This window comes from Mauremys reevesii, linkage group 10 (genome assembly GCF_016161935.1).
Source record: "Mauremys reevesii isolate NIE-2019 linkage group 10, ASM1616193v1, whole genome shotgun sequence".
Taxonomy (NCBI): domain Eukaryota; kingdom Metazoa; phylum Chordata; order Testudines; family Geoemydidae; genus Mauremys; species Mauremys reevesii.
The window spans coordinates 40,090,748-40,104,020 of NC_052632.1; the positions used below are offsets into that span (position 1 = coordinate 40,090,748).

Genomic DNA, 13,273 nt, shown 5'->3' on the forward strand with positions numbered 1-13,273 from the left:
TGTGAGGTTTCTAGTGAACCACAAATGGAATGTGAGTCTACAGTGTGATTCTGTTGAAAAAAGGCAAATGTCAGGTGACTGTTCTCCTCTACTCAGTGCGGGAGAGCCATGTCCAGTTTTGGGTGCTGCACTTCAAGAAAGATGAGGACAAATTGTACAGAGTCCAGAGGAGAGCAACAGAAATGATCAGAGGTTTAGAAAACATGACCTGTGAGGAAAGATTGAAAGAATTGGGCATGTTTTGTCCAGAGACAAGACGGCTGAGAGGGGACATGATAACAATCTGCAAATATGCAAAAGGTTGTTATAAAGAGGACTGTGATCAATTGGTGCCCATGTCCAAGGGTAGGACAAGAAGGAATTGGCTTAGTTAGCAGCCAGGGAGATTTAGGTTAGATATTAGGAAAAACTTTCTAAGTCTAAGGATGGTTCAGCACAGGAACAGGTGACCTAGGGAGGCTGTGGAACCCCTGTTATTGGGGGGGGGTTGAAGAACAGTCTGGACAAACACCTGCCAGGGATGGTCTAGGTGCACTTGGCCCTGCCTCAGCTCAAGGGGATGGATTGTTTGACCTCCTGGGGTCCCTTGCAACTCCACATTTCAGTGATTGTGTGAAGTGATGCTAGGCCTTCTGCACTGTGGTTAGTTTCCCCCATAGGTACTCAGCAAGGTAAATGCTTTTGGGGCTGGGAGAAGTGGAAGGGCAGAGGGAAGGAGAACAGGGCATGCTGAGAAGACAGTGCTTTCCTGTGTCCAGTGCTGTTGGTTGATACGATATAATGCAACAGGACATGAATCGACTTGGCTTCCGGTCTAATTTCTCAAAGATAAGGAGGCTGCAAAGCTCAGAATCCTCAGATCTCGACCTGCCCTGACAGCGTCTGAGCCACCATGGGAACCCGCGGTGACATGTATCCACTGGGTGAGTGGAACAAAGTCCTTGGGCTGAACTTGGGTGGGGCTAAGAAAGTCCAAAGGGGCCCATGGGTCTGTCTGCACTGGGGCTGGAAGGTGAATATTCCAGCTGAAGAAGACAGTCACGCTAGCTCTCATCTAGCTAGAAATAGAAATGTCACCATGGAGGCAGGAGGGACTGGCCACCCTGAGGGCGTATCTGTGGTCTTGGACTGGATCGTAGTCGGGGCAGGGAGCCTCTCCTGTTACTTGCCCAAGCACGGCCATGCTTCAATTTTTTGCATGCCAGCTGGGTCAGAGCAAGCCTGGGTATGTCTCCTTGAGTTAGAGTTTACACCTAGGCATATGCTACATTGGTGTAACATACAATTTCCTCTGCTCCCTCCAGTGCTCATGTTGCACCAACTGAGACTCCATCCAGACTCACTGAAACACCCTTAGATTTACTGGGCCAGATTCCTGGGGCTGGCTGAGATGGGCTCATCTGAGATGGGCTCACTATGAGACCAGAGCGTCGAGAGGTCAAAGATGGGGTCAGGGCTGAATCCCCACTCTGGCACCTCAAGTGCAGAAGTGGGACCTGCAAGGATTTAAAAAATTAATACTTGCCACTCCAGGCTTGTATTACACCCTCCAGGTTACAGGTTTTCTCTGACCTTGGCTTAGTAAATGCTGCCACTACCCAAATGCAAAAAAAACCCTTTGAACTCAGGAAGGAGCACTTGGGAATTCCTCCCTGTGGGGTACCCTCAAGCCCTTTCACCCACCTTTGGGGAAGAGCTTGTGGGCTCTGGGCACATCCCGGCACAATGGGCAGGGCCGCATTTCCAATTAGGCACAGGAGGTACTAGGGATGCCGCATTCTATGGGGCACCTAAAAATTCAAATGTTGCTGCTCCTGGGTCCCAGCAAGGGGCGGGGCTGGCTGAGGGGGAGACGGCCCCACACACCCCTACTTCTGGAGTGCTCCTCCCTCTACCCGGCAGACAGCATCACCTCCCGGGGGGCCAGTGAGTGCGGGCCGGGGGCAGGGGTTGGGAGAGTGGGTCTCAGGGGGAGTTCATGGGGCAGCTCTGGGCAGAAGGGGTGGAGGGCACAGGGCGGAGGGGCACTGGGTCGCAGGGCACCTAAAAGTAAAATGTGGCGGTGTCCTACCATCGCCTGTGGTGGTTAAGAGCTTACGGGCAGCAGGGGAACCCTTCAGCTCCCAGCTGCTTCCAGGTGGGAGGGACCCCGGAGCTCCAAGCCAGGGGGGACGACCACTGAGCCCCTGTGCCTAGGGGCGCCCTAAGTATAAATCCAGCCCTGACAATGGGGGTTCCTGGTCTTTGTTGCTCATACACACAATAAAAGACCCAGTTACCCTGGCCAAAAGTCCAGTTCCCAACTGGAACCAGTTAAAAATATGACCAGGGATCCCAGCTGGGGCTGATTTCCCAGCGCACCAGGTTTCTGCATTTTTAATTCCACCATCGGCAGGGCCCTGACTGGCCCGGGATTGGCAGGACAGGGGCAGCTGTGGGTGTGTGCAGCTGCGTGGCGGTTACCATCTGCCCACGGTGCCTCACCCTGTCTCTGCCTTCCAGGGCTCTGCATCGCCCTGTGCCTGTGGGACACCGTGGCCCAGAATCATGGGGTACAAGGTAAGGCTGACTCCTCCTGGCTAACCTTCCCCAGCACTCCCGGCTGCCCAGGGTCTCCAACCTCCGCCCCCTTTCCCTTGTGGGAGGAGAGCAGAGTCAGGGGTCTGTTGAGCTGGGAGCAGCCCCTTGGTGTGGGTGTCTTGGGGTGGGTTTATAGAGCACGGAGGGCGCATGCAGGGGAGAGGAGAAGGCTCCTGTGTAGCCCTCCCCTTCCCTTCCCAGTCCCGTGGCCAGCAGAGAATAGACCCTGGTGCCCAGGGCTCTACACTGGGGGCTGGAGTGAGGGGCAGATCTCCTTTGTAGCCAAGGGCCGGGTTACTGACCAGCCCGAATCAAACCTCTGATGGCTCAGACGTTAGAAGTGGCATTTGTAGGTGCCCCCCTCCCCCACTCCCAAAATCGGGCTGGCCTGAAACCTGGGACCCACGTGCCCAGCTGGGGAGTGTTTGGGATCCGGACTCTGTGCCTCGAGCCCAGATCTACTGTGAATCCCAAGATGGGATTCGGGCAAATTTCCATTGACCCACTGGGGTCCCCCAGTGCTGCACCCACCCTGCTCTGTCTGTTCCCATCCCAAGCCCTGCAGCCGGCTAAGCTGCGCTGGGATCCTTCCCCTCATGCTGGTCAGAGGGACGGATCCCACGGAGCCCCAAACACTGGGCAGCTAAAGGATCCAGGAGCCCCCGTAGGCAGGTCACTATCTGGGTCATGGATCCAAACTGGCCTCGCACCCGATTCCGCTCTCAGTCAATCCAGAGCAGAGCCGGGCAGGAATTTCCCAAGGAACCATTTTTTGCCAGAAAATGCTGATTTGGTTTAGAGGAATATTTGGATTTAGTCGGGGGAAAAAATTGCGTGGGGGGAGATGAAATAATTTTCAAAACCAAAAATTCCCATTTTCCAGTTCGAAGCGGGGTTTCAGTTTGAAATTGACGCGAATGAGAGTAAAGACGATGGTGACTGGCAGTGGATGGCGTCGGAGCTGTTTGCCAGGTGCCCAGGGATGAGAATCAGCGAATGGGGCGTGTGAAAGGAGTCGATCCCACTAGGGGGGGGGGGGGTGGAGCCGCTCTGCACTGGCTGACCCTGCCCAGCTGTTCCCACCCCTGCAGGTACCACTGGGGACTGCAACAGCCATATTCTGTGCCCAGCAAACGCCAAGTGTGTGAACAGCACCCACTGCACCTGCCTGGATGGATACCAGCCAAGGGGGAATCACTTCTTCACCGACACAACGGAGACCTGTGACGGTAACGGAGCTCCCACATTGTCTGGGGGGGAGGGGCTGGGACAGAGCTGGGCATTAAGGGCCAGGGCCTGTTGGGGCTGCTCAGTCCGGCTGGGAAATGGAGAGGGGGGCAGCAGCACAGGTAAGGGCCGCCCTCCTGGGCCCTAATCAGCCAGTGAGTGTCCAGGGGCAGAGGGGCCCTACGGTAGCAGAATGGGGCAGCCCTGACAATACTCCCCCCCGCCCTCCTGCCATGCAGGGATCTGAGGAGGGAGGGGGGCAGAGGAGAGGCAGCTTGTCACCCCTCCCCCAACACACAGGGAGCCTGAAGCCGCAGGGGGACATCTCCCCCCGTCCCCTCACATGGGTGATCTGGGTGTTTGTGGGGCCGAACCCCCCGTACCTGGGACAGGAGGCTCGGGGTGGGGGCGCTGTTTCTGACATTGCAGCAGCAGAAACGGGTAACTGAGAATCAGGCCCTTAATCACTAACCGCTCAGGGCCCCGGTTGCCTGGGTCCTGTCACCCAGCTCAGTGCGAGGGGCTGGGGAGTGATACGGGAAACGTCTCCCTGCCAGGACTGTACAGAGCGTCCCCTCTTGCATTACAGATATTAACGAGTGTCTGGGGCTGAGCCAGGCAGACTGCGGACACAATGCAAACTGCAAAGACGTGCCTGGGAGTTACTACTGCACCTGCATCGATGGCTACGAGCCCAGCTCTGGGAAAGCCAAGTTCACGCACGCGAGTGAGAACAGCTGCCAGGGTGAGCTTCCCCCCAGCCCCCACCTACTGAACTCCCCCTCGCACACACAAATGCTCGTTCCAGGCCTGGGGCTGCACCGGGGCTGCTGCCAGCTTTGGCAGTGGCCGGAGGCCGTCAGCGAGGCTGTGATGAGACGTGACCCTCGCCTGCTCCCACAGAGCTTGGGGCCGGGCTCACCCCTCTGCCCGGCGCTTGGATGGGGAATAAACCCTCGGGGTTAGAAACAGACCCACGGAGCAAACTCCTTGTGCTGCAGAGATGTGCTGGGGAGAGGGGAGGGGACCCTCGCTGGCCCCAGCACGCAGCATCTGGGCTGCTAGTGCCCCTGAGCCTGGGAAGGGGCCTCGTGTATGGTCCACGTACAGCACAGTGCGCTCTGCCCCCTATGGGCCTGGGGGGAAGGGAATAACCCCAGCGCAGGGCACCCCGGCCACACCCCCAATCTGCCCCCTCCCTCAGGGCTGGGAGCAGAGCCTTTTCCGACCCCACACTGACAGGGAGCCCCCTGGGTGGGAGGGTGTTTCCTAGGGGGGCCATTATGCCCCCTTAGGCAGCCAGGGCGTCCTGACTGGAGAAGGGGCCGGGGCGTTCCAGGCCCTTGTTTGCAACGTTCAACCAGTAGTTCGAGCTTGTGTCAAGTCCCAGACGGCCGCTCCCATGGAAACTGCCCTTTACACCCCCGTTTGGGGGGGCGCAGAGCACCGGACCCGTAGCACTGGGAGAACTCAGGGGCCCATTGGTTCAAACGCTTCCCCTGGCAGAGACCTCGCCCAGCCATTCCTGCGCCAGCCCCAGGCCGCGTGGGATAACTGGTATCGGGAGCCGTGTGGAGAATCCCTAGGGCTTGGCCCCGGGGGGGATTGATGGCGATCACTGTTCTCTTTGGAAGCGCACTGATTATTCCAGACCATAGTGTCCGAATGGGGAGCGATTCCACAGGAGCTGTTACCCTCAATTTCCCCGTGTACTTAAGCCCCTAGAGACACCCAATCTCAGAGCTCCCTGCAACTCGGAGTGAGTTTGGAGGCCTCGGGACACCCGTGTGCCTGACGGAGGGGAGAGCTCTGGCCGCACCACTGAGAACCCAGCGCATGGCGCCCCTTCTCCAGCAGACAGAGCGTTGGAGCTGGGGAAAGCACTTTGGAGCAGTGGCTGTGCTGTGGCTGGATGTGTGTACAGCACCTAGCACCACAGGGCCCCGGCTGCGGCGCTACCCACTATAAACATCCCAATGGCACCAGGACGGGATGGATAAGGACACTGGAAGCTCCATTCCCATCCCCCATGGACTCTGGGAAGCCTTCGGGGGCGGGACCCAATTGTACGTCGTTTCCGGAATAAAGCAGGTTCTGGAAACACACAGCTGCCTTGGTGCTGTCAGGAGAAACCGCGAGTGTCGCAGGGTCGAAGGGCGGAGGAGGCAGCCGGTAGGTTCTGACAGGGTTCAGTCTGCCCCAGGAGCAGCTCAGCCTCTGAAGAGACAAAACCGTGGCACCAGCCAGGCTGAGACACAAGTAACGCTGGCACCTGCACAGTACAGACGGGATCAGAGCTGAGGCTCATCTAGCCTGGTATCCCGGCTCCAACAGACCAAAGCCAGATGCTGCAGATGACAGTGGAAGAGCTCTGCAGTGGCAGCCGAGGGATAATCTGCCCTCACTTCCTGGTCTCTAATACTCAGCTGGGCTGAAGCCACACAGCAGGAGGTTTTCTCTCTCTTCCCAAACGTTTGTGCCCTTTAACTATGATCCCTCTCGCTGTTCTCATCATCCGTAGGAATGTCCAGTTGCTCCTGAAATCTTGCTAAATTCTTGGCCTCAGTGACTCCTGTGGTGGGGAGTTCCACCGGCTAAACGCATATTGCGTGAAACAGCTTTTTCTTGGCTCCGTTCCGAATTTCCCCTCTTCTCACTTCCCTGACTGGCCCTTGCTCTCGTGTTATGAGGTGGGGAGAACAGAAGCTCCCCATCTCCCTTTTCTGTCCCCGTCAATCATTTATAGACTCTTAACCCGTCCCCTCTTACGTTCACTCTAAGGTGACAGTCTCAGTCTTTTCAATCTCTCTCCCTAGAGGTTTTTCCAGGCCCCTGATCATTCTCATTGCCTGTCTCTGAACCCCTCTGGGTCTACACTGTCCTGTGTGCAAGGGGGAGCCCAGGGCAGCTCGTGGGTTGCAGAGGAGGTCACCCCAATGACTGATATCCAGGCATTAGACCAGCCCTCATGTTATTCTCTATCCCCGTCCTCCAAAGCAGCTCCCCATTTGTCCCCTCCAGGGGTGGACGGCTCATTCAGGCATTGCTGTCTGCACTGATATTGCGGCACTGGGCATTGCCAGATCCGCTTGGGAGCTTTAGCAAGCAGCAGGCGCGTGTCCCGGCAGGGCTGCGTTTCCCTTCCCAGCTGGAGCAGCTCATTCTGGACAATAGCCACTTAATCCCATTCGCTGGCCCAGTCACTGAACTCCTGGCTCTAACCAGCCCCATCTCCCCAGCGCACGGTGCATGTCGGACGCCTGGATTATCCCCCAGCAGCGTCCCCCAGTGCCCAAGGTCCAGCTCCTAGATCAGCCTGGCCTAGCGCTTTCTGTCTCCTTGCAGACATTGACGAGTGCCAGTGAAACGCCACAATCTGTGAGCCTCACGGCAACTGCATCAACATGCCAGGGCGTTACATATGTAAATGCAGTTGGGGATTTGGGAAGAGTCAAAAGGATACATCTCAGATCTGCACAGGTACAACAGGAGCTGGACACAGTCATGGCAAAGGCATGATGTTTCTGGCTTTTCTGCAGTGTTGTTAACGCATGGCATTGCCTTAAAGCCCCACCTTCTGGAGTCACGTGATTCCACATTTGTCTAAAATCAAAATCAGGGCCTGGATCTCATGGTGGAGGAAAAACTGCCAAACTTTACGCTGGGGTGACTTATAAAACAAAGCCAAAATGGCTTTAAAAAAAATCTTGTGATTTTTAAACCAAGCTCGTGACTTTTTTGCAGCCTGGCTCACGGTTTGGGCTTTATTGATTGCTTGGCGTTGGCGATGCTGCTAATGCACCGTCACTGAGCTGACCAGGATCTCTGACACTAACCAGCATTCATGGATGGTGAAACTAACCAGGTTGCCCTGAGGTCTCGCTCTTTCTCTGCACCACAGCCTGGCAAAGTGTCTGTTCTGACTCCCATCCTGTCTTGCAAATTGGAAACTGAGCCCTGGGACTGAAGGTCGACATGTCTCTTGCCAGGCTGCCTAATTCCACCAAGGCACAAGTGTAAGGCATTGGAGATGTCATTTGAAGCTGCAACATCCCCCTAAACTGCAGCTGCAGTCAGAGATCGTCCCAGCTCTGCTTCTCCATCTCTCATTGCCCCCAGACAGGACTGCAGGCTCCTCAGGGGCTGGCTGGCCGGAACGGGTGCATCTCTGCATGTACAGGCCAGGTCCCTAGATAGAAAACCCCACTCCCTGCACGGGGTGAGTGACCCTGCTGCACCATGGAGCCTCGACATCCCCCGTGTAGCCCCCTCTGCCCAGCAGCTGGCGCTACCCACGTTGGCAGCCTGGCAGGTCCCCGGCCCTCCAGCGTTTGGCTAGATCACGGCAGGGCTCTCTGTGCCTGGGCAGGGCGGGGCCCGTCTGTCAGATCAGACTCTCCACAGCGGTGAAAGGCCCCAGGAGCCAGCAAGGGCAGTAAAGTCCCCTCCTTTTTGGGCCAGATTGGTGACCCGCTGGGTGGCGACTCCGACTGGGGCTATGCTGGGGGTCAGGCTGGGTGGGTCTCTTCCGGCTTCGGCTTCCACAGGCAGGGGGTCACAGCAGGATCCGGGAATGTGTTAGGAATAGGGGGATCCCCTGGATCCAGCTGGCTTCCACACAACCCATTTACGAGCCATGCAGGGCCGTGCTGCATGTCGGGGGTCTGCGGGCTTCTGCCATAGACCCCCGTGACAGCCACCAGAGAGCAAACAAACTAGTTTAAAGGGACATCACCCAATTCCCCTGCACTCCCCTGGGTGCAGCCCACCCACCCTTCTCCTAGTGCTCCATGGGAGGGGCGGGGCTGGGTATATCCCGAAAGGGGAGGGGACCCATCGGGCTGGGGTCTGTAACGCTGAGCATGGTGCCCCCTTCTGGTGACTACCTCCAGTTCAGCGCCCCCTTTCTTCTCCTCCACCATTGCGGCACCCGGAGTCGCGGCTGCCCCGTGTCTCAGCCGTCCGGCCAGGTCACGCTGTGATCCCCATTCTGGTGGAGCCTTTCAAAGCCAGACCCCGCTGTCCTATGCCTGATAGAGAAACCCTTCCTCCAGGCTCCCAGCCCCCCCTCAGGGCTTCCTAGCCCCCTCGCCTCAGGCCCCCACCACTGGGTCCAGCCCTCGGGCTGTAGAGAAGCCTCAACTGTCCCCTCCCAGGCGAGCTTCCTTCTAGCCAGCGCCCTGCACGCAGCCTGAGTCACTTCCCCTTTGCAGCTTAACTGGCTGATCGGCCCCCCCTTAACCCCGCTCTGTCAGGGCTGGTGCAGGGAGGGGATCGCAGGATCTTGGTCTGGAAAAGGTTGGGCCCCCGATCTGGGGGTGGGGGAGGGGTTGTGCCGCAGGGATTGGGGCCCTGCAAATAGCAGGGAAGAAAGGAGAATAGAATGGGGGGGTTAGATGGAGCAGACAGACTGACCAACACACCACGCCCCCTGCAATGGGTGGGAGGTGCCTCCATGGTCATTCGCCCCCGTGCGCCCCCAGCCGTGCTGTGTGTGACACCTCCCCACCCCCGCTTTCCCCTCTCAGACATCAACGAGTGCAACAAGACCCGAGCTGTCTGTGGCCCCAACGCCATGTGTATCAACACCATCGGGAGCTACCGGTGTGAGTGCTGGGCCGGCTACGTCCCCTCCACCAGGAACACAACCCTGTGCCAAGGTGGGTCCTGCCACGGGGGGCATGGAGGGGGCACCTGGGGGGCTGGGCAGGGCCTGGGGTTACACAGGCAGAGGTCTTGGCCGAGGGGGCAGGAAGCTGGGAACTGGTCTGGGATGTTGCGCCAGCCCCCTGCCCGCCATGGACGGGGTCCCTCTGGGTCTCAGCCCTAGTCGGGGAGGGCTCAGCCTCCAGGCTCTCACCCGCCCCCAGCCCAGCCTGTCCGTCCACTGGGGTGTTTCTGGTTGTCTCAGCGCCACAGCCACCAGCGTGCCCAGGTCTGGCTTGGGGAGCGGAGCAGGGGCTGTGCCAGGGCCAGGCCAGGATTACACCAGAGCCAGGCCAGGAGTGGGTGAGCAGGGCTGCCAGGGGCCAGGTGTCTCTTCCCTGGGGTTGCCAACTGTCTATCACAGAAACCCAAGCCCCCTTGTCCTGCCCCTTCTCCGAGGCTCTGCCTCACCCATTGCATCCCTCTCCCTCCCTCGCTCACTCTCTCCCACCCTCACTCACTCTCCCCAGGCTGGGACAGGGGGTTGGGGTGCGGGAGGGGGTGCAGGCTCCAGGTCAAGCCTGGGGAATGGGGTTGGAGTGCGGGGGCGCTCTGGGATGGGGCTCAGAGCTCAGGCAGGAGGTTGGGGTGCAAGAGGGGGAGTGGGATGCAGGCTCTGGGAGGGAGTTTGGGTGCCAGAGGGGGCTCAGGTGGCGCTTACCTTGGGCAGCTCCTGGTCGGCAGCGCAGCAGGGCTAAGGCATGTGGAAAGGTGGGTTCCCCCCAGCGGGCAGAGGCGTCTGTACCCAGCAAGTCTCTCTGCAGAGTAGATGGAAACAAGTCAAGAAGCCTCAGAGACGGGAGCAGCAGGGACAGGCAAAGCAGAGTGTAAATGGAGGGGAGAGAGAGACAGAGTGAGACAGGGAGGAAGGGAGGGAGTTTTGTAGCAGCCACATGTTAAACTCTTGGCAGCGCAGGACTAGCATGTGTGCAGAGAGCAGCCAGTGGGGCTGGAAAGAGAAGGGGATTTTTCCCCAGGCAGGAGTGAGTTGAGATGAAAATCTGATATGAAAACTCTAATGTCTGCTCCTCTCTTCCCATCGCTCCAAGTCCCCAGCATTAACTCCAGCACTGAGTTCGAGGGAATCAAAGAGACGTGCAGGAATTTCTCTCTGCAGGTACGTTTGAACCCATCATTCATTTGTTGGGGATTTTGCCCTGTGTTTTTTACCACCAATACAGAAATTCCCAGACAAAAACCTTTGCTGTTAGTATAACAGTGACCCCTGTAAACCCCATCCAAGATCAGGGCAACTCTGTGTTTGTTTCTTTCATCGCTGGGACTTGATCCTCCTCATCCCTCCAGTAGAGCGGAAGAATTACTTCTTGTGTCTTCTTGGGCTAATACAGGGCTTCTCAAACTGGGGGTTGCTACCTCTCAGAAGGTCATGAGGGTATTACATGGGGGGTCGCAAACTGTCAGTCTCCACCCCAAACCCCGCTTTGCCTCCAGCATTTATAATGGTGTTAAATTTTTTTTAAAGTGTCTTTAATTTATGAGGTAGGTTGCACTCAGAGGCTTCCTATGTGAAAGGGGTCACCAGTAGAAAAGTTTGAGAACTACTGTGCAAATACATCCCAGAATGAGGTTTGGGTTTTTTTGCAACAGCATTACACTGTTGAATCTTATTTAGCTTGTGATCCATGGCTTCATGGTCTGGGATAATGCCTTGGGAGGGTTGGGAGGGTACTTCAGAGATCCTGGTTGTTGGGGAGAACGGAGAGCTGTGTGCTCTCCGCAAGCTCGTCATCGTCATCGTCCTCCTCCTCCTCCTCCTCATCTTCCCCATCCGCAGAATCCTGAGGCATGGCTGAGATTACCCCCTCCTCGGAATCCACGGTCAGGGGTGGGGTAGTGGTGGCGCCCCCCCCCCCCAGAATTGCATGCAGCTCAGCGTAGAAGTAGCATGTCTGTGGCTCTGCCCTGGACCTTCCATTTGCTTCTTTGGTTTTCTGGTAGGCTTGTCTGAGCTCCTTAACTTTCATGCGGTACTGTAGTGAGTCCCTATTGTGGCCTCTCTCCATCATGGCCTTGGAGATTTTTTCAAACGTTTTGGCATTTCGTCTTTTGGAATGGAGTTCTGCTAGCACGGAATCCTCTCCCCATATAGCGATCAGATCCAGTACCTCCCGTACTGTCCATGCTGGAGCTCTTTTTCAATTCTTAGACTGCATGGTTACCTGTGCTGATGAGCTCTGCATGGTCACCTGTGCTGATCAGCTCTCCATGCTGGGCAAACAGAAAATGAGATTCAAAAGTTCACGGGGCTTTTCCTGTCTACCTGGCCAGTGCATCCGAGTTCAGATTGCTGTCCAGAGCGGTCACAATGGTGCACTGTGGGATACCGCCCAGAGGCCAATACCGTCGAATTGCGGCCACACTAACCCTAATCCAAAATGGCAATACCGATTTCAGCGCTACTCCCCTCGTCGGGGAGGAGTACAGATATCGATATTAAGAGCCCTTTATATCGAAATAAAGAGCTTCGTTGTGTGGACGGGTGCAGCATTAATTCGGTTTAACGCTGCTAAATTTGAAATAAACTCGTAGTGTAGACCAGGCCTTATTTAGTTTGTGATCCATTATGACCCCCAGAGCCCTTTCCGCAGTGCTCCTTCCTAGGCAGTCAGTTCCCATTTGGTATGTGTGCAACTGATTGTTCCTTCCTAAATGGAGAACTTTGCATTTATCTGTCTTGAACTTCATCCTATTTACTTCAGACCATTTCTCCAGTTTGTCCAGATCATTTTGAATTTTAGTCCAATCCTCCAAAGCACTTACAAGCCCTCCCAGCTTGGTATCGTCTGCAAACTTTATAAGTGTTTTCTGTATGCCATTATCTAAATCATTGATGAAGATATTGAACAGAACCAGACTCAGCACTGATCCCAGTGGGACCCCACTTGATACGCCCTTCCAGCTTCACTGTGAACCACTGATAACTACTCTCTGGGAATGGTTTTCCAACTAGTTATGCACCTACCTTAAAGTGGCTCCATATAGGTTGTATTTCCCTAGTTTGTTTATGTCACGTGAGACAGTGTCAAAAACCTCACTAACGTCACATCTAATGCTTCCCCCCAGCCACAAGGCTTGTTACCCTGCCAAATAAAGCTATCAGGTTGATTTCACAGGATTTATTCTTGACAAATCCATGCTGACTGTTACTTATCACCTTATTATCTTCTAGGTGTTTGCAAATTGATATTGAACCTTCTAAAACTTCTGTAGCTTTGCTAGTGGCTGGTCCCCAGACTTACACACCCATTGTCTTCTTGCAGGAGAGCACTGAATCTACAGATCATGTACTCTGATTTCTTCTGCTGATTTTCATGCTGTTTCTTTCCAATATGCACCTGCATGTCTCTCTGCATCTTCTTTCACTTCCTCTTTCCTCTCCCCTACATGCACTACATCATCTGCAAAAGGCAGGTGCCAGGGGACTCCTCTCTGGCTGCTTTCTGTCAATGTATCCAGCACCGACGTGAACAAAAAGGGGCTTAGTCCCAAGCCTTGATGTAGCCCAGCTATTACTAGAAACTTTTCTCTTTCTCCACATGAACTTCTCACTGTGGTGGGAGGGATAGCTCAGTGGTTTGAGCATTGGCCTGCTAAACCCAGGGTTATAAGTTCAATCCTTGAGGGGGCCATTTAGAGAGCTGGGGTAAAAATCTAGGGATGGGTCCCCCTTTGAGCAGGGGGTTGGACTAGATGACCTCCTGAGGTCCCTTCCAACCCTGATATTCTATGAACAGCATCA

General features: G+C 55.9%; 1 protein-coding gene across 1 annotated transcript in view; it reads left to right on the top strand.

Annotated features, from left to right (window-relative positions):
* The first annotated feature begins 892 nt into the window (after positions 1–892).
* Positions 893–13,273, top strand: part of LOC120373432 (adhesion G protein-coupled receptor E3-like) — a 28,281-nt gene continuing 15,900 nt past the window's right edge. The window contains exons 1-6 of the mRNA XM_039491832.1: positions 893–923; positions 2,503–2,559; positions 3,672–3,809; positions 4,397–4,552; positions 9,336–9,467; positions 10,563–10,630. Of these exons, the coding sequence (XP_039347766.1) occupies positions 893–923; positions 2,503–2,559; positions 3,672–3,809; positions 4,397–4,552; positions 9,336–9,467; positions 10,563–10,630 (582 nt within the window). The remainder of the gene's footprint in view (positions 924–2,502; positions 2,560–3,671; positions 3,810–4,396; positions 4,553–9,335; positions 9,468–10,562; positions 10,631–13,273) is intronic.